Source organism: Capronia epimyces (genome assembly GCF_000585565.1).
Source record: "Capronia epimyces CBS 606.96 chromosome Unknown aczIQ-supercont1.4, whole genome shotgun sequence".
Lineage (NCBI taxonomy): Eukaryota > Fungi > Ascomycota > Eurotiomycetes > Chaetothyriales > Herpotrichiellaceae > Capronia > Capronia epimyces.
Window position 1 is genome coordinate 1,488,133 of NW_006912907.1, and position 18,407 is coordinate 1,506,539.

Sequence of the window (18,407 nt, forward strand, 5' to 3'; positions counted from 1 at the left end):
AATTAATTATTCGAGCAACGAGGGAAGGGAGCAGAGAAAGCATTGAATGGTCGCTAACTGGGGGTGCTACGTACTCTACTCCGTACTTACCACGGGGAACGATGATATATACTGTAGTATCCGTACACTGTATCCGTACCTAAGGTAGGTACAGAGAGAGCCACGGTCGCAGTCATTCTATTTCAGGGGCACGGGGCAACCAGATGCACGAGGCTCCAGTCGGGCCAAGTCACATGTCGGATGTTTGGCCGTGTGCTCCGCCTGCGCCTCGCACGTGACGTATTAGTCCCGCGTAACCACGAGCAGCAGTCCCCAAGTGCCATTCTTGGCCAGAAAAACACGGACCCTCCGCCATACAGAGTACGTACACTTTGTCTCACCATCTTTGGTTCCCCGGCAGCTCAGCCAAACCAACTTCACCAGCACCATCGTTCTTGTTTTCTTTCACCTCAGCCTCATTGTACCACACTCATTACCGCCATCGCAACCCTGCCTGTCCTTCATTGAACCTACAACCGACGACCGGTCGTTCTGACGCATATTCCTGGCCGTATCCTTCCAGCGCCCCTTGAAGACGCTCGCGAGTCCACAGAAAGTCATTGTACCGCCGAGAGTCTCTTCGCTTCCACACTCGTCCTCGTCGTCGCTCCTGAACTCCGTAAGAGCACCCTGCTCCGGGCACGTCGCCCAACATGGGCTTCGGCACCTTTGACTGGATCTGCGAGAAGTCCGCTCTCCCTCTATGCTACCTCTTGGGCACTCCTGCCGACTTCACATCGATACACAATCCCGTGTTGCTGCCAGCATGCTCCGCCCGGTCCATCGAGCTGGGAAATACAATCATTTTCCAAGCGGCCACGGATTTCGCCCATATCGCCGCCTTAGGCATGACGGCCATCATGATCTTCCATGTCCGTTCGAAATTTACGGCTGTTGGACGACAAGAGATCTTGACCTTCTTTTACATCTACACCCTATTGACCATCATCAGCCTGGTATTGGATGCCGGTGTCATACAAGCGACAAACCAGAGTGCATTCCCTTGGTTCGTGGCGGTGCAGAATGGCCTTGCAAGCGCATTATGCACAAGCCTCCTGATCAACGGTTTCGTTGGGTTCCAGCTCTATGAAGATGGCACGACCCTTTCTGTGTGGCTACTGCGGCTCGGCAGCCTGATCATGTTCATCATCAGCTTTGCCGTCAGTCTACTCACGTTCAAAGGGTGGGCAGGTTTGTCGCCAACCAATACCACGGGCCTGTTCGTCGTCTTGTACATCATCAACGCCGTTTTCCTGGTGGTGTATTTTATCATGCAAGTCATGCTAGTGCTAAACACTCTGCAAGACAGGTGGCCGTTGGGAGATCTTGCCTTTGGTGCTTTTTTCTTCATCATCGGCCAGGTCATCGTGTATGTTTTTGGGAAGCAGATATGTGAGGGTGTCAGCCATTATCTTGACGCCTTGTTTTTTGCAACTGTCTGCAATTTACTGGCGGTTATGATGGTATACAAAGTACGTGATGGCTTCAGCAACCTTTATTCTTGCAAGACTGACACTTCCGCTAGTATTGGGACAGTATCACAAAAGAAGATCTCGAGTTCAGCGTCGGAACCAAACAGGGTCACTGGGATGTCAAAGAGACTCTGATGGAACCAAGCGAGGACTATCGAACCAGTATTTATGGAGGCCTCGGCGGTCGAGAAAGCGTCTACGACATGGGGAACATGGACTACCAACCTCAAGCCCACGGTGGTCGAGACCGTGCATCTGCGTACGGCAACCTACTCGAAGGTAGACAAAGCTACGGGGATATCAGGCGGCAATTGGGCAATTATGAGGACTATGACTCTCAACAATCCGGGTTGAGGAATCGTGATAGAGATTATGCCTATTGAATCATCAATCGCTTGAGGTGATGTGATGGCTCGCTCTGGTCCCGGAGAACGGTCAAGGGAGCTGAATCAGGGGACTCACAGCACACTCTGCCAGTACTCGTCTCGCTGCCGATGGGTCATGGTGTTATTGATGAAGGAAATGTTCGGAATGATTGTTCGTCAGCATGGAGCTGCATTGGCCGGATTGCAGGAGGGTTTCACGGTCGACTGGGTATTAGCGTAGCATTGATATAGGCAGCGACATAGCATGTAATAGGTGTACGCAAAATGTAATATCTGATATATAATAACAGCTCCTGGGTCTCCGTTCTCAAGAAAGTGAATCTCGGAAACCCGAGTGTGACGATGGTCTGCGATGAGTGAACTAGTTGGCTGAATCCAGAATATATAATTCGTACTCCGCACTTGCTAACGCTTGTGCTCACCGCCACAGCTACAATATCAGGCACCTAGCTCTTGATTCACGCTCGAGATGTTGTCGGTCAGGCTGAACACGTTGCTGCTGGTAGGGCTGGTCTGTTCTAGTTCGAGGTTCGGGTTCAGGGAACCAAGGGATCACTGATGAGTGGAGGACGCAGCGCGTTGTGTTGATAGCCAGGCCTAGCTTTGCCGCGCGGTCATCAAAGGGCAGCCTCGTTCATGATTTCATAAGTCCAAGTCTTCGAGTGGTTCGGTGACTTGCTCTACACATATATTGTCCTACCCTTCACTTCTGTTTCTGGGGTTGCGCCTTTCACATGACTACTCTCAGGTGTGGACCAGGTGGCTAGGTAGCGAAATGACGGCGAACACCGACCCAACATACTGTAGTATCACGGGTCTCGCACGCGGAACCGGAACTCATCGCCACGGTCAAGGTAGACGGCTTTGTCGCCGAGGCCGGCTTTAGACATCTCGGCCTTGAAGTCGGCGAGTGGCGAGAGAAAGACGTCGTAGTCGCTGGTTATTCACAGCTGTCAGCCTTGACGCATGAACTGGTTCATTGGCCCCTGTCTAGGGTATTCTCCGCAGTTGCCTTCTTGAGTTGTCGAAGAGGAGAGAATATTCTGACTGCTCGAATAAAAAAGGCGACATAGAATGCATTGTCCCGGCAGGCAAGAAGCAAAGACGATTGCGACGACAGAAGAAGATCAGACAAGACTTACTCGTAGTGGATCGGCACGGTCAGATCTGGCCGCACCAACTGGACCAACTGGACCCCCTGCTTTGCGTCCATGGTGACCATGAGCAACGGTATGTGTGGCCCTGGAATTGTCGTGCCGCCGAGGTGGATGAGCATCAGATCGATCGGCTTGCCCGCGTGTGTGTACAGCTCCGGGATCCTTTCCAGGTCTTTCACATACAGTGTGTCGCCAGAGATGTAGATTCGGTAACTGCAGATGAAGGCTTCATCATCTGTTGTGCTAGCGTCCATGTCTGAGGTCGGAGCATACCCGAGCTCCAGCATCCAGCCGTTGGTTGGGGGCACCGCGCCAAGGATATCGTTGGCTGTGGAGAGGAGGCCATCGCCGACATGTTTTCCTGGCATACCGGTCAGATGGAGGCAGGGTTGCTGCCGTCGTGAGCTGAAGGAGGGGGTGTCCGCGCCCGTTCTCATCGCAACATCGACTTTAATTTTGACGAACATGTGCTCCCACGCATCCAGCGCATGGACCGAGGTGAATGACTCACTATCGCCCTTGGAAGTCAGGTGCGAATGGGCATGGGGTGTAGTGATGATGGGGAGATCACGGCGCAGCGACGCTTCGACTTCCTGGTCGAAATGGTCGGCGTGGTAATGCGACAACAGGACGAGATCAATGTGTGGAAGGTCATGTAAATCTACCGCCGGGTTGGTTCGGCGCGTGCCTGTGACACCGGGGCCCAAATGGACGTGATCGCCGGTGTGCAGAAAATTCGGGTCAGTCATCAATCGAATACCCTGCCATTCGAGGACCGTGGTGGCAGTGCCGACGAAGAAGAGCGTGGCATTGCATTCCTCGAGCGTCGTCGGTGTCGGATGCGATTTGCTCGATTTGGCTGGGGGGAGATGTTCCTTCAATGTCGTCGAGGGCCTGTCTCGGGTCGGAGCTTGCTTCCGCGACGGGTCGATGGTGATACTTCGCTTCGACGCCATGGTGAGGATGCCGACCGCAAACAATGGAGCTGCCACAGCTAAGCCTCGAGTGAGCAATGTTGAGGAGTCGACTTCTCGGCAGCTTTGCACGACGTCCGTTGTTGGGACTGAGGAGAAGGTGCCCATGCATGACGCTGCATGACGACATGTGCAGAGACAGCAGTGGACAGCATCATTTAATCCGGGACAAAGGATCCGAAAAGCGATTTATCAACCACCGTCCAAGCCAAATCAGGAGTCACTTTTCGCGTTCCGACCAAAGGGCTCTGGCAGTCTTCCTTATCCAGCCCCTCATGCAAACGTAGAAACTGGTCACTTACAACTGGAGGGATTCACTCAGAGCAATAGGGGTTGAGAGCATGACGAGCAACGCAGACGGAACCAGTCGATGACTTCTTCAAACAACATGGCACAACCCCAGCCCAGCTTGAGAATTGGCTTGCCAAAGGTGAAGGGTAGAGTTCATGGACTTATCCCGCACCAAGGAGAAATGGGAAAATGGTATGTAGTTCTTATGGCGAACTCAAGACGTGTCCGATGAACACCCATGAGGGGTGTCTTCAGGGCACAGTCTCTAGAGACTGATGGTTCACGGAGAGGAATGAGAAGCAGGAAAGAAGCAACCGAATCAATGTCACCTCTCAGGATAACGTCGCCAGTGAAACCCATCGGTGGCATATTTAGTCCCTGGGTGATGCAGTAGTGCACAGACCTTGTCTGATCATACTGGACTAGTTTGGAACCACAGTATCAAAGTCTTCATACACAGGCAAGTCCAGTGTTGCAATGAATAGGTGGCAAAGGCCGAGGAGGAAGTGGTTCGACTGAGTTGCACAGGCGGCGCCTGAGCTACGTTGAAAAGCCTTAGAAGGAAACAACCTGACCTTTGGACTGTCCAACTAAAGAGTCAGCCGGTAGGCGAAGCAGCCATCCAAAAATCTTGGGCTACCTCGTGTGAAGCGACTTTGCGGTGGCAGAAGTACGACTTCAAAGAGCCCGCTGAGTTTCAGACAGCGAGCCAATTGCTTCAGAAGTTCTGTGATAATGTCTCTCTCACACCAGTTCGACAGCCGCTGTCATGGCCATAATATGAACTGTCAGGTAGCAGTTTGACCAATGTGCCTCCGGGAGGCAGGCTTTCCCGCTACTCAGAACGTCGGGAGAACAAAGATCCCACCATATTGTGAAACGGTTAGTGCTCAGAACCTTCTCTTGTCCACAAGGAGACGGAAACAGACGTGAGAAGTCACAAATTTTGCCATGGTGGTCCAGGGTAAGCCTTGAAGATGGATGGGGAGGCCGTAATTGTTTTGCCTCACTAACAGCCGACCAAATCGCAGACAGGCTGGAGGCAAACCTTGGACACGCGACGATTAGTTCTTTGACGCTCTCCCTAGAGACGCAAAGGATAACCATGGCTTGCGAGACACATACTGTAAAGGGGGCCAAAGCTTAAGAGACACAGGTTTGTTTCCATGCAATTGACTGCAAGCAGAGGGTCTTGTGGAGCGTAAAGCATTGGTCGGCGGGTTGACGAACATCAATCAGACCTCGGACTGGACTGCAATGGTGTGCTGAACATCGTGAGTGTGACCTTGCTCGCCAGTCTCGGGCACACCGGTAAGGAAATACCTTGATGTGGATTTGTGACTGGAGATGGAGCAGGGACAGAGCGCCTAGCGCAGGAGGACAGGAATAGGGAGGGACGGATACATGGTGGTAGACCAGGCTCGTATCAAGCTTGCGCAAGGAGGGTGGCGGTAATGACAGTACCGAAGAGTCGTGAAGGGCGAAGGAAAGAGCATGGGGCGACAGTGATCCTGACCAGGTTCTGAAGATAGCGAGATGCTTCAGTTGAGTGGTGATGATCTTCGTTGGAAGGCATGGATGAAGCTGTCCAGTGTCTGCCAGCATGCATCAGATCCAGACTATCGGCGGGGAAGCTACGGAGTAGTAGATTGAAGAAACCAGAAAATGCAACATCAACTAACGCGTGCGTCGCAAGGAACGCGAGCGCGTGACGCGATCAACGGAACTGGAACGGTGGGAGCACCATCAGGAGCAACTTATTACTCCCGTCCTAACATCCAACATCAGGCATGTGTTTGAAGTCACTCAGGTCCCGCAATAAATGACAGCGGACTGGATTTATGTGTAGATTGGACGCCCTTGTTTGGCCTTGACTCCTTGCATGTACCTGGTCTATCTTGATCCTGGCGAGCTTCAAATGCTGCCTCGGGTGTCCAATAATGCCCTCCGACAGGCAGCCAGGCCACCTGCTGGAAACAAGGCGCTGCCAGTGACAGCGCAGACGCATCCAAACCATGAGAAGCGATGATGGGGCGAAGGCCATTTCGAAGAAACCTGCCTGAGGCCCGAATTGTTGCCTGCTTTATGTTACGCCGACCCCGTGTAGCGCCATTTGGAAATGATAATATCACTTCAAGTTGTGCGCTTCCGGGATGCAGGCTGAATCCTCGCGTGGTGTTGACAAGCGCAGCGAATAATGGAGTCGCAGGCGGTCAATCCTGGTCCTGAGGGCTGGGCCTACACTGGCTTTGCTAGCGTCATCATTCATTGCACTATTACAGTGGCAGTGGCCAGAGACTCGGTTGTCTTCGCCCCAAGCTCGAGCGGGATCTGAGTACTCAGTATTAGTGTCTCGCTTGTCGGACCCGGGAGGGAGAACTCTGTAGATACTGGAAAGGATGTGAGACTTTGGATCTGCGGGCTGTCGACTTTGATGGCTGAAGCTCTTTCAGCGACTGAGACATTGAGAGCAGCAACTAACTACCTGAGGATTGGGCTCTACTATCTCACAGGCGAGATGACTGTCGAGTCTCGCATGCTCACAGCATGGATTAGTGACTGGAGTCTGCGAACCCCCTTGCCTGCTTTGAGTGACCCCATCATTTACCGACGGAGTACGGATTTCTGGACGGATACGGCGTACAATCCTATGATTCCCTGTTGCCTCCGCTGCGCTTGACTTGCGGTTGCCGATAGGTGTCTGCAGCTCCTCTTGTATCTCGGCAGTGGTGGCGGGCATGAAACCTGACGGAACCTTCCAGGGTGGTCACGTAAGGAGGCTGGTGATGTGTGTGGTGTCGGCCGGCCTTGAAACATGACCATTGCAGGTCGACGCCACCAGCTGCAAAATTTCCCGTCCACAGTGGTTGCTACCAACTGCACTTTCAGCCACTAGAGGGCGGTCAATGGGAACGGAGGAAGCATTGCAAGGCCGACAACCCTCCCAAAGACGACACAACCCGCACCGGCCTCTCTCCTATCTTGGCTGAGATTACGAAGGATCACCGCGGAGGCAAGGTTTGACGACGTAAACTAAAAAGAGGATCTTGATCATGATGCGTGTGTCGTGTTTCTCCTTCCGACGATCCTCACTTGAGGCCGGTGTTGTCTCCGCAAGATACATGTGTCTTACAATGTCCCGCGATACGGTGAATCCAAGCATCTGGATCCAGGTCCTACATTATAAATATTGCTTCGGGTCGGACTCGATGCACGGATACTGCAAGGAATGATCTTGGACGTCGAAACAGGGGCCTTTGGGGGCAGTGGCATCAAACAGCCACTCGTATCTGCCCCTTCGCTTCCCGGTTCGGCGGTCCACAGCCGACTGTGCAGTGTGCACTTCTTGAATAGGACTCGAGAAGCGTGGCTCCATGTAACTAGTATCCGGTGCACTCCGCCCCATGTATCCGTACGTTTTCCATCTATTAGCATTCTTATGGATATCGAATCGATCTGTGTGATCAGCTTCTGAGAAGTGAGCATTATTGCTGATTTTGTCGTCTTCTAGCCATGCACCGGCGTTTCCGGATCGGGGTCGTTCCCGACCACTGAGAAGGCCTTCACTCATCGGTCGCTGCGAGCCGATAATTGCCAGTTGACGTTTGCCGGTCATGTGGTCTGGAAGCCGCAGGTCCTGTCAGCAAAGTGTGCAACTGGCATGTTTTCTACAGTGACACCGCGACACGATGGCAGCCGTGTGTCTGGTGAAATTTGTCTGCGACGTGGGCTACTGGTAGACATCCTCAGCAGGGTCCACTTGTCGAAATCGCGAGTGTTGCGGCCTCTAGAACTCGAGGAGGCGTTTGCGTGTGTTTCTTTCTAGTCGAATAATGTGGTCCCCTGTAGTAGTGGTCTGTGGTGCGGCTGGTTGGTGTCCTTGGATCAGCAGTGACACAGCCAGTCGCCTGCAGACTGATGCTCCGCGGGCTTAGGCTTGGGGGCCTGCGAGACTGACTCTGTACGGAGCAGGCCCTAGAGGGGTGCCAGGTGTCTGTGGCCCTGTGCAGCCACCACTAGCAAGACTTACGCGTACCCTCAACCCTCACGCTGTCCGCTGTCCGCTGTCCGTATCAGTGTATCAGTGTATCCTGCTTCGACGCAGGAGCCAGGCGGGAACCTCGACACGCAGGTCGCTAGCTTCACACCGCAGTAGTACGGAGCAGCATGCTGTCAGGCAGAACTAATATTTATTTTCGTTATGTCCGGCTGTGACTACGGAGGAGCCAGTTGCTGGGTAGTAGTAGCTCAGCATGGTGTTTTAGCTGCTGCCTTTCTGGTCCTTGCCATCTCCACCGCGCATCTTCCACCGATTATGCCCTGATGCCATTGGTTGTATGCGTCCTGACTTGGGATAATTTGATGATGAGGGTTGTGATAAGTCTTCGCTCCGCGGTCGCAGCTGCGGTTGGTGTTCAGCTGAACCTTTGGCCAGCGTCGTCCGGGACTGTCCAACTTGAACTGTGCTGTCCACTCGACTTAGTCGACCCTGTAATATGCTGGCTGGCTTGATGATCCTCCCAGCAGAAAGAAATACGCTTTGACACGGCGTACGCGACTAGTCGTGAGCAAAACAGACCATCGACCAAACTCAACGACCGCTCCACCAATGTTTTAAACCCAGACCTCCTCTGATCCAAGCATGCACGCGAACACCTAAGCACATTCCAGGCTGATGAAGGGCTGCGGTCAGGCTGGACACATTTTTGCCGATCATCCTTCCGTCAGCCTCCAAAGCCAGCCGGTGATCGGTCAGTAATCCTGTAAGTGTACGGAGTACGGAGTCTTCGTATTATCATTGTATCCCCCCATCTGCGATCCATTACCTGGTAGCCATCTGTCATCCACCAACTTTACTACCCAGTAGTAGTACCTACTAGGTAGTGACCGACCATCTGTTTAGCTGTCGCCCAGGAAGAAAAAAGAACTGTCGGCCTCCTTGCAGTCCAACTTACCATGCCCACTCCTGGAGGATGTCAAACGTCCAGCTGCTCCTTGTAAAGCCTCCTAAGCCCCCAGCTCTCGCTCCACGCCAGGCCGTGCGTTGCCCAAGGTCACCCCCCGCTTGAGGCCGTCACCCTTCATTCCTCTTAGCGCTGTAGCTCCGTACTGTCTTTCCGATGTCCACGGGCTGCGCAAGTCTCACACTTCGCTTGGTCACTTGAGAGGGGGAAAAATTGCAAGATTGTCCTCCACAGACCCGGTTCTTACGCCGCTGAGACTCCGTGCTAGTAGGCCGTTGGCGCCCTACCTGGCTTAGGGGCCTCGGCGAGTCGCTACAGCCGCCTAACACCTCTTTTTTTTGCCTTTCTTCCTGCTAGCAACAGGGCGGTTGCCCTCCTGTCGCACCCCCCTGCCTGCGTTTGTGTCTGTGCCCTCTGGCCTCCGACCCGAGCATCCTGGGTGCGATCCATGATCCATTCGTCGTGGCCTAGCACTTTTGTCACTCCATCACGGGACACCCTTTCTACGCACTACAAGGGAGGCGAGGATCAGAAACCATCATGATGATGCCACTATTACTGGTACCTCTGGTGCCTCCTGCTGAACCCGCAATCCCATCCACTTCGGGCCTCGGACGCTGATTGCTCCTCCATCATTGGGCAATCCCCGTTTTCTCTCTCGCCCCCTTCCACAGCCTCTACCAGGAAGCTTCCATGGGTCCCAAGTCAGTGGCACACTGGGCTGTACGTGACGGAAGTAGTCAAGCGCTCTCACATGGACAAAAAACCTCGCTAGGATGCCGGAGGCTTTGCCTTTAGCCTCTCAGGGCCCAACTCAGCGCCCATCCGTGGTACCCTTGGCCTCCAGCTCCAAAACCACTACTCCTACCGCCCAATACTACTCCCAACTACCTAGTAACTACCTCTACTAGTCAAGAACATGTTTTTCGATGATACGATGATACGAAGCCTGTCCGAGCTTGGTGCGGTCGGTGCGCTGCCTATCCATCCCATGGACCATGGCGCTGCCTCACCATACCGCTTGCTCGTCACCACCACCGTCGCTGTCACTACTCGCTTCCACCCCATTTTTTTTCTCCGTTTGCCGTCCGTTCGTGTTCTTTTCTTCCTGCTTCCGACGTCCATCAATCCTAGCAGTCTCTTCCCACAACATCCCATCACTTTCCCCCTTCCGCCAGGCCGTCTTTTAGTCCACTTTTGGCAACCATAATCCGCCAGTGCAGCCTGTCCTCTTCTCCATCTCTTGTCCCTGAGCCCCTCCTGCCCTTCATTGGCTCGGCCGCGTGTATCCAGTCGTAGGTCGTCTCTGTGCGGCTTGCCTCGTTGACTGTCCTTTGCTGCTTTCGTCTCCTGCTTTGTCGGCTCATCACTGGGGCCCTGACATCAAAGGCCGAGCCTCGAACCACCTCCCATCCAAGACAAGGCCGTGTGTATGTTAATGAAATCCAGGATTGGCCGCGGCTGCTCCAACTGCCTGGTGCAGCCACAAACTCTCCATTCGGCTGACTGCGTTTCTTTCATTCATTATTTGTGCCTCGTCATTATTTGCTCCTGCTTGCTTCAGACGGCCTACGCTGATCCCATCTTGGTACCCTCCCACACTCACTGTCTGAAGGGCGTTTGGAGGTGAAGCGTGTGTCCGTCTGTCGGTCGCTCTGGGTTCCACCTTTCAATACTTTCTTCATTCCAAACCCCCGATTCAGTCAAAGGCTCCAGAACATTCAATTGCTCCTCACTTCTTGATTCTTCACTTCCGCTTCTCTTTGTCATGTTCTTCGCTGTGAAGGGAAACCACCTGTCCTCACTTGTTGCTGGTGAAGTCAACACGCTGCCGTCTTCACCTGTGCGTCCTCACCGAAACATACATGCCTCCTATAATTCTTCCGCCAATCTATAACACCTGAACGCCTCTGTTCCTACCTTTTGCTCCCTAATCCGGACGACGTTCGAGCCCATGTCGTCCATATCGACCCGTTCTCGTAGCGTTGAGAGCCGGGACTGGGCGAGACCGAATTCAAAAGCACCCTGTATCGACCTGCCGGGGTATGCGTCCAAGAGGTGGAACAGCAGCAATACTTACTTCCCCAGCGGCCTGCCCACTCCTCCAGGGTCGAGGGCCATGCCTGCAGCGGTCTTGGGCAACGGCTACCCTGACTTGTCTGATCAGCACTATGGGCGAGACGGAGACCATTTGCAAGACAGATCCAACACGTTACGGCAGGACGAAGCCTCCTTCACAGCAACCAAGTCCAACCACCTCGCCTTGGTCTCCTCCTCGAACGATGGCCTAGGCCTCTACAATTACAGGGCAATTGATCAGGAGAAGGTCGATGCCATTGCACCTCACCTCCAGATACCCGATTCGGTGAATAAGAGCAAGGGCAGTCTGGCCGAGTTTACGGCCGAGATCACATGTCTCTTTTGGTTCGAAACAGCGAGCAATCTGCAATACGCAGAGGATCTATCGATTGATGCGCCGGTTGACAGAGGTTTACTCCCAGACGCTGCTCCGACGATTGGATTCCGCAAATGGGTCACGACTATCATCAGCACGACGCAAGTGGGAAGAAACGTTATCTTGTTAGCGTTGATGTTTATCTACCGTCTCAAACGGTTCAATCCGACGGTCAGTGGCAAGCGGGGAAGTGAGTTCCGACTCTTGACTATTGCCCTTATGTTGGGAAACAAGTTTCTTGATGACAACACCTACACAAACAAGACTTGGGCAGAAGTATCCGGCATTTCCGTCAACGAAATTCACATTATGGAAGTGGAATTTTTGAGCAATATGAGGTATGCCCTCTACGCCTCGGCCGAAGAATGGACTGAGTGGAAGGCCAAATTGGGAAGGTTTGGCGCGTTTTATGACAAAGCCTCAAGAATGCCCCCGACGGATGAGAATATTGGCCATGTTCCGGTCACACCAACCTTGCAGAGCTTCTCTCATAAACTGCCTTCACCGTCATCGACTCATCACAACGCTGGTCCCTTCACTTCCTCACCGTCTCTAAACAGTCACTATCCAAAGTTACCACATCCTCTGTCAACCGTGCCGCAACTTACAAACTCCCCTCTGCGGCAACAGCAGGTGTCAGCCCCTGTACACCAAAGAAGTAAAAGAAGTCTGGATACATCGGCTGATCTGCCGCCCGCAAAGAGGCTGCACTACCCCACTGAATTCTTGGAGAATGGTGCAACCATTCTCAACCCGCTGTCTTATCCAGCCCTTGGCCCTCGAGTCTCACCCGGCGACCCCAACTTGAATAGTATGACGCATTCCACCTCAGCTGCGGCGTCGTTGGATGCTCTGAGATTAGAAGTCCCAAGGGTTTCGGCACCGTTGGCCCGTCCATTCGGCCAACTGGCTCCTCTGTCGGTCCCGGTTAGCCGAGCCATGTCGAGCGTCTATCCAAATGCCAGCGCGGTGTACTCACAGCCGGTCACGCCAGTGTCTGCAATACCTCGGTCCCTCTTCCAAAATCCTATTCCAAGTCTCGGAGACACCTCCCGGTCAATCGCCACATACCCTTCTGCTCAGACATCACCTTCTGCTGGTTTCAATACCACGCATCCCACGCCCACTGGACTTTCGCCGTCATACTTCCTGACCCACCGGTCATCTCCCTACCGACCAGTTCGGCATGTCAACACGCTATTAATACCTCCTCCCTCGGCGGCACTTCAAGTCCCCGTACGGAATATTCCGTCTGATCAAATTCATTATCAGCCTTTGAGCAAAACTGCTACTGCACGCTACTCTGGCCCGGTACCGTTCATGCAGCTTGATCCATGGCAGCATAGCAATGTTTCTACACCTGTTGGCCAGCAGCCACGCCCATTCTGATATACACTCAGCAATGGGTGGGTTTGAAAGCGCTTTGCTGCGGGTTTCTATTCTCTTTTCAGCATAGCGCGGCGGAAGCTGCTTATTGGGTTTGGAAGCATTCCTATTAGCGGCATACATTCATGGCGTTGGGGATACAGGCAGGCGGGCTGGGTCAGGGAGCTTCTTTCCTGTCTAGCAGGATGTGTAGATGTACAGAGCTAGAAGAAGCTTGTTAGATATACCACGGGGACGCCCGACTCTTGAGCATCAAAAGAGAAAAATGCACATAAACATCATCAGCACCTATATCAGTGTCTCTGTTCTATCTTCTATATCTTCCTCTTCATGGGTGGCACGTGACATCGGCCTCTGACGTACACTCTGCGGACAAGGTCATGCCCACCTGCAAACATGTGCAGTGTTAGTGTCCGTACTCCGTATGTAAGGTGGACAATTCAACCTCACCCTCTCATATCTGGACAATGCCGGCAAGTCCATAGATGTTTGTCGTTCCGAATGATGAAGTATCGGTGTAACTGCTTATTCCGCGAGGATGCGCAAGACATTGCTTCTTGTTTTCATCCATGGCTTTAAGGTGTGCATACACTCGGACCTGCAATAGCCATGATGCGCCCACACGATTGCCTCTGCCTATCCTGTTCTACGGCTCCTTCTTTATCCTTACTGACGGCTCTTGATCTAGGGCGGCGACGACACGTTTGGTTCCTTCCCTGAGCATCTCCGCACCCTTGTTAGCCATGCGCTCCCTAATATCGACGTACTTGCCGTGACCTATCCAAGGTTTGAAACCCGCGGCGACTTGAAAGAAAGTGTCGCACGTTTTCGCGAATGGTACGATGCCTTACATATGACCCAGTATATCTCAGATACAACACTGACACGTGGGGTTGCGTAGGCTTCAGAACAAAGTCATCGACATAGAGGTGGCTCGTTCGACACCCTCCCCTGCGGTTGACCCTTCGGTGCATGTGATCTTGATTGGACATTCAATGGGTGGTATTGTCGCGGCAGAAACATATCTTCTTCTTGCAAGTGAGCAACCGATCCCGACAGGTTCGTCGCGGCAGAATCCCGAGAGACCGAATTTTCCATCCAACACGACCCTCAATTCGACGACTGCGACTTCGCACCCAACCACGTCTCATCATCATGACGCGTCGAAAGCTCAGAACTTCATGTTTCCTCATATCCAAGGTTTATTGGCCTTTGACACACCCTTCCTCGGCCTGGCACCGGGAATGGTTGCTCATGGACTAGAGGGAGGTCACAAATTTGTCTCCAATGCCTTCAATACGTATAATGAAGTTACCTCAATGTTTGGTTGGGGTTCCAAGTCCGAACCAAACATCGCCTCGAAGGCTTCGAGCTCCAAGGCGCTTCCAGCGCCAGCCTCGGCCACGGGAGATGCCGCAGCGACTCCTCGATGGCAGTCCTGGGGTAAATATGCCATGTTTGCCGGTGCCGCGGGCGCAGTCGTCGCTGGCGGCGCAGCAGCGCTGTATTCACAACGGGAGAGATTGAGCACTGGATGGCAGTGGGCTTCCGACCACCTTCTGTTTGTGGGAGAGTTGTTCAAGCCGGAGTTTCTGCGCAGGCGGGTCGAGAACCTTGAGCAGACATGCAAGGAGCGCGGTGGTGGATGTGCAAATCTCTACACTAACTTGGGCAAGGGTGCGCGTGAGGGTTATGGAATCACAGCCAGTGTGGCTGGGAAAGAACGAACGTTCTGCAATTTACCTGTATATGTCAGCAAGGAAAGGAGCCAGGCCAAAGGCCGCACGGAAGGAGCAAGACCAGCAGAATTGCAATGGATCAAAACCGTCAACGAGAAAGCCGCGGACGAGACCATGGCCCATGTGACCATATTTTTCCCACTTGACAATCCGGGCTACTATGCGTTAAGTGAGCGAGCGAAGGAACTGATTTCTGCATGGGTTGACCAGGGTTGGTACCGCGCAAGCAACGGCCCCACGTTCTTGGGAAAAGACCATGGGGTCAACTACGGGGAAGTCGGCGACGGTTGGGAAAAGCCGGATTACGACGCTGAGGAGGTTCGAGCGAAAGGACGAGAACGAGACCGCTTTACTGACCAGCCGTCTCCGGACCCGGATGTTGAAATGAATCTGATAAGAGATTGGGATTCAGTCGACTTGCAACGTGGTGAAAAGCAACTCGACCTTCAAGCTGATGACGAGGTAAGAATGCGAGATAGTGAGCATGGTGACGAGGACCTCGAGGACAGCGTCATTGTCGAGAAGGCCTCCAATGGAGATATTCCCTTCCCTAGGTCGGAGAATACTTCAGGATCATGAAGAATGGCTCTCCTCATGATGGAGGTGGAGCTGTTGAACCCAAGAATTAGGCACGAGAGACATGAGAGACATGAACAAGTGAATGGCCATCAACAACGATGGAAGCCGGGAACGACAAAATGGCTTCAAGTCGAGGAGCATGGGGCCGGGCAATGTTTTAGAAAACAAGTCACCGATTCATTTGAAGGGTGACGGGCAACTAGCTGTGTCTTTGTCTACTGCCACAAACTGGTCACAATTACCTCCAGCATTATTGGGGCACATCACAGACACTCATTGGGAAGGCAGATGCCTCTGGTGATTGAGCTTTACCACTAACAAAGTGAGGAAAAGAAAAGCCGCGGAGGCCAGCAGCTATTTGAAGATGTTCCTTGCGCATGACTGCGATGGGAACCATATTCGAAGTCCATGGCGTTGTTTGCTCTTATACCACCAAGTATCTGCGCATCATCCAGTACCGTTCTGCTCTTCAACACCTCTCTTCTCCGGAATCCTCTGCTGTCCTTCTTCGACTAGGCCCTCACAGCCAGTGACCTTCCCTACGGCATTCTCGATACTGCCGAGCACCGTAGACTGAGTGGGCGGGCTTTGGTCATCTGACTGCGCCTTTGCATCTTTCATCTCGTGCACGGCAGCGTCCTTCGTTTGTTGGCCCGATTCATAGCCTAAAGCGGACGAGACGGCGCCTTGGACGTACTGTAGCGAGAGCGTGTCAGCTAAGGTCCTGGTTAGGTCGGTAGGTACGCTGAGACATCGACGGCAGGTTCAGAACAGGACGCTAGTGTGGCGTGGCGATGGAAAGGTGGAAGGGTTCTTACCTTGACGTGCCCGCCGAGCATTGAGGGTTGGGAGTCCGAGGGCTGTTCTGAAGACATGTTTCGAAGAGACGTCTTTGTGAGGGTCAGGGTCAACTCGTAAGACGGTTTCAGTCGATGGTCTATGTGAGGAGGTTATGCCAGGAGCAGGTCAAGAAAGTAGGCTGTCTGTCGGTCAGTGTCCAAGGTAGTACTACAAGTATTAGTACTGCAGTCTTTTCCAGTCCTTGGATGTGTGCAGGGGCGTCAAAGGTCAACTGCTAGCGAGAGATGGATGTTCACATGTTCCGTGCGCGCAGTGATGTCATGGAAGGGCCCTGATACGAGACAGCCTTTGGCCTTTAGGACTCGAGCCCTGCCTTAACCTGTGACGCATCATAACACACTGGCAGGTCTTGTGCCCGGCTTCCTGGAGTCTGTGCAAGGGCGAATTTCAAGAGATTGCTGGTAGCGCCTCTGCGACGTTCGTCCGGGCACTTGCAAGCACAGTTGCCTGTGCAAGGCTGTATATCTACGTCTAACTTCACAAAATCCGCCGTAGTGCAGTCCTACTGCGGACCAAGAGAGTGGGAAAAGTATCTCTGCCGTCTGCTTAGTCGCTCTTGTCCGAATGCCGGGGACAAAGTCCAAGGACTAGACTTTTGGGTTTTTCGCGGCACCTCAATCGGTAAGGACGGGTGTTTTGAAGACCAACGTGTGGGCAAGGTATAGTGAGTGGTATCTGCGGTCTGTACGGCGCCAAAGGCTTGCTCGATCTCTTCAGTCGCACACACCCAGCTATCAGTGCTTGACGGGATTTGCAGTATATCATCCGGCATCTTTGACATCTGGAGGCTATCCTGGATCCGTTCACCATGGGCATCGAGATACGGCCCATCCAACCCGAGGACATACCATCTGTGGTTGAATGCATCCAGCTTGCATTCGCCGATGACCCGTACCATCAGTGGGCTTTCGATACTCGGCCAGGCAAGTTCAACAAGGAGCGCAACTTCGCCAGTCTGAAGGCCAAATGTGAGTGGGGGATGCGCAACGCGCTGTTCTACGTGGCCACGGACGCGGACCAGCCGGACGGGCCGGTGTTGGGGGTGAGCATGTGGATGAGACCAAGGACAGCCGACGACAAGCAGACCTGGGCCGAGTGGCTGGACGACTACATCCTATGGTTCAAGCAAGGCTGGAATCTGGTCCGGTTTCAGGGCCGTGGCGGCCTCAACACCAACCGGTATTGGATCTGGAAGCGCGAGCAGGCCATCGCCCAAGCCGAAATTTGGACCGACCCCAACGGATACTACTTCTGCAACATCGTCACGGTCAGGCCCGGCATCCAGGGCAAAGGCATCGGTCGTCGGCTGTTCGAGGTCGTCACTGCCCGGGCCGACGAGGAAGGCCGCAAGTGTTATCTGGAGAGCTCAAAGGAGGAACCGAACATCGCCATCTATGAGAAGATGGGATTCAGACTCGCGCGCAAAATGGTCTGTGAGGACAATGGCGACATATGTGATCTCTTCTGTATGGTCAGGGATCCTCAGCCTCTGTCGTGAAGACCCTCATCCATGTCGCTAGATTGATACATCTCAGGCGGATTCCTGAGTCCACGCAGGGGTATCCAGCCAGTCATCGGTGGCGTGTTTTCTACACTGACCCAACGGCCCTGAGTTATGCGTCCGATCAGACGCAGTTTGCCATGTGACGGAGTACCATAAGCTCATCTCGGGACCTCTCGGGACCGGTCAGGCCTGAGAGATTGTTATGTATATCAAAGGACTCTGTACCCAGGTATGAATGGACAGCATTGGCGAGTGGCTATGTTTCTGTTTCTGTTTGTGGCGTTGGGTCAAGTTGGCACGTGGTCGGATACAGGCAGCGCCGCAGTCGCTTGGGTCAAATGCAATTCCCTTCCGCTTTCCAATGTTAATGCCTGAAATTCTCGGTGTCGCAAATCAATGTCTCGGACGACTAGATCCCACCTCACGACCAGTAATCACGATCCTCGCACCCACGAGTATCTAGGCATTTCTGCACACAGTACGGAGTATATGTGTCCCAGGAATAGGATGATGGAAAGTTACTAGGACCAAGCAAGCCTTAGCCCCTGTCGCGTCGCATGGGCGTGGCGCCACGTTCACTGCGAAGAACGACTATGATAA

The 18,407-nt window shown here is 53.3% G+C and overlaps 6 protein-coding genes across 6 annotated transcripts; 4 read left to right on the forward strand and 2 right to left on the reverse strand.

Annotated features, from left to right (window-relative positions):
* Window positions 1-692: 692 nt before the first annotated feature.
* On the forward strand, window positions 693-1,894 carry A1O3_05170 (uncharacterized protein; the record flags this gene model as incomplete). The annotated part of the gene is made up of 2 exons (XM_007735296.1): window positions 693-1,511; window positions 1,565-1,894. 2 exons carry the CDS (start codon window positions 693-695, stop codon window positions 1,892-1,894), a joined length of 1,149 nt encoding a protein of 382 aa, XP_007733486.1.
* An 812-nt stretch (window positions 1,895-2,706) lies between these two features.
* On the reverse strand, window positions 2,707-4,010 carry A1O3_05171 (uncharacterized protein; the record flags this gene model as incomplete). The annotated part of the gene is made up of 2 exons (XM_007735297.1): window positions 2,707-2,833; window positions 3,040-4,010. 2 exons carry the CDS (start codon window positions 4,008-4,010, stop codon window positions 2,707-2,709), a joined length of 1,098 nt encoding a protein of 365 aa, XP_007733487.1.
* Window positions 4,011-11,402: 7,392 nt separating this feature from the next.
* Window positions 11,403-13,127, forward strand: A1O3_05172 (uncharacterized protein; the record flags this gene model as incomplete). Its single annotated transcript, XM_007735298.1, has 1 exon — window positions 11,403-13,127. The coding sequence occupies one exon, from the start codon at window positions 11,403-11,405 to the stop codon at window positions 13,125-13,127; it is 1,725 nt and encodes a 574-aa protein (XP_007733488.1).
* A 535-nt stretch (window positions 13,128-13,662) lies between these two features.
* Window positions 13,663-15,442, forward strand: A1O3_05173 (uncharacterized protein; the record flags this gene model as incomplete). Its single annotated transcript, XM_007735299.1, has 3 exons — window positions 13,663-13,704; window positions 13,813-13,961; window positions 14,026-15,442. 3 exons carry the CDS (start codon window positions 13,663-13,665, stop codon window positions 15,440-15,442), a joined length of 1,608 nt encoding a protein of 535 aa, XP_007733489.1.
* Window positions 15,443-15,889: 447 nt separating this feature from the next.
* A1O3_05174 (uncharacterized protein) lies at window positions 15,890-16,317 on the reverse strand (the record flags this gene model as incomplete). Its single annotated transcript, XM_007735300.1, has 2 exons — window positions 15,890-16,138; window positions 16,261-16,317. The coding sequence occupies 2 exons, from the start codon at window positions 16,315-16,317 to the stop codon at window positions 15,890-15,892; spliced, it is 306 nt and encodes a 101-aa protein (XP_007733490.1).
* A 794-nt stretch (window positions 16,318-17,111) lies between these two features.
* A1O3_05175 (uncharacterized protein) lies at window positions 17,112-17,801 on the forward strand (the record flags this gene model as incomplete). The annotated part of the gene is made up of 1 exon (XM_007735301.1): window positions 17,112-17,801. One exon carries the CDS (start codon window positions 17,112-17,114, stop codon window positions 17,799-17,801), a length of 690 nt encoding a protein of 229 aa, XP_007733491.1.
* Window positions 17,802-18,407: the final 606 nt, after the last annotated feature.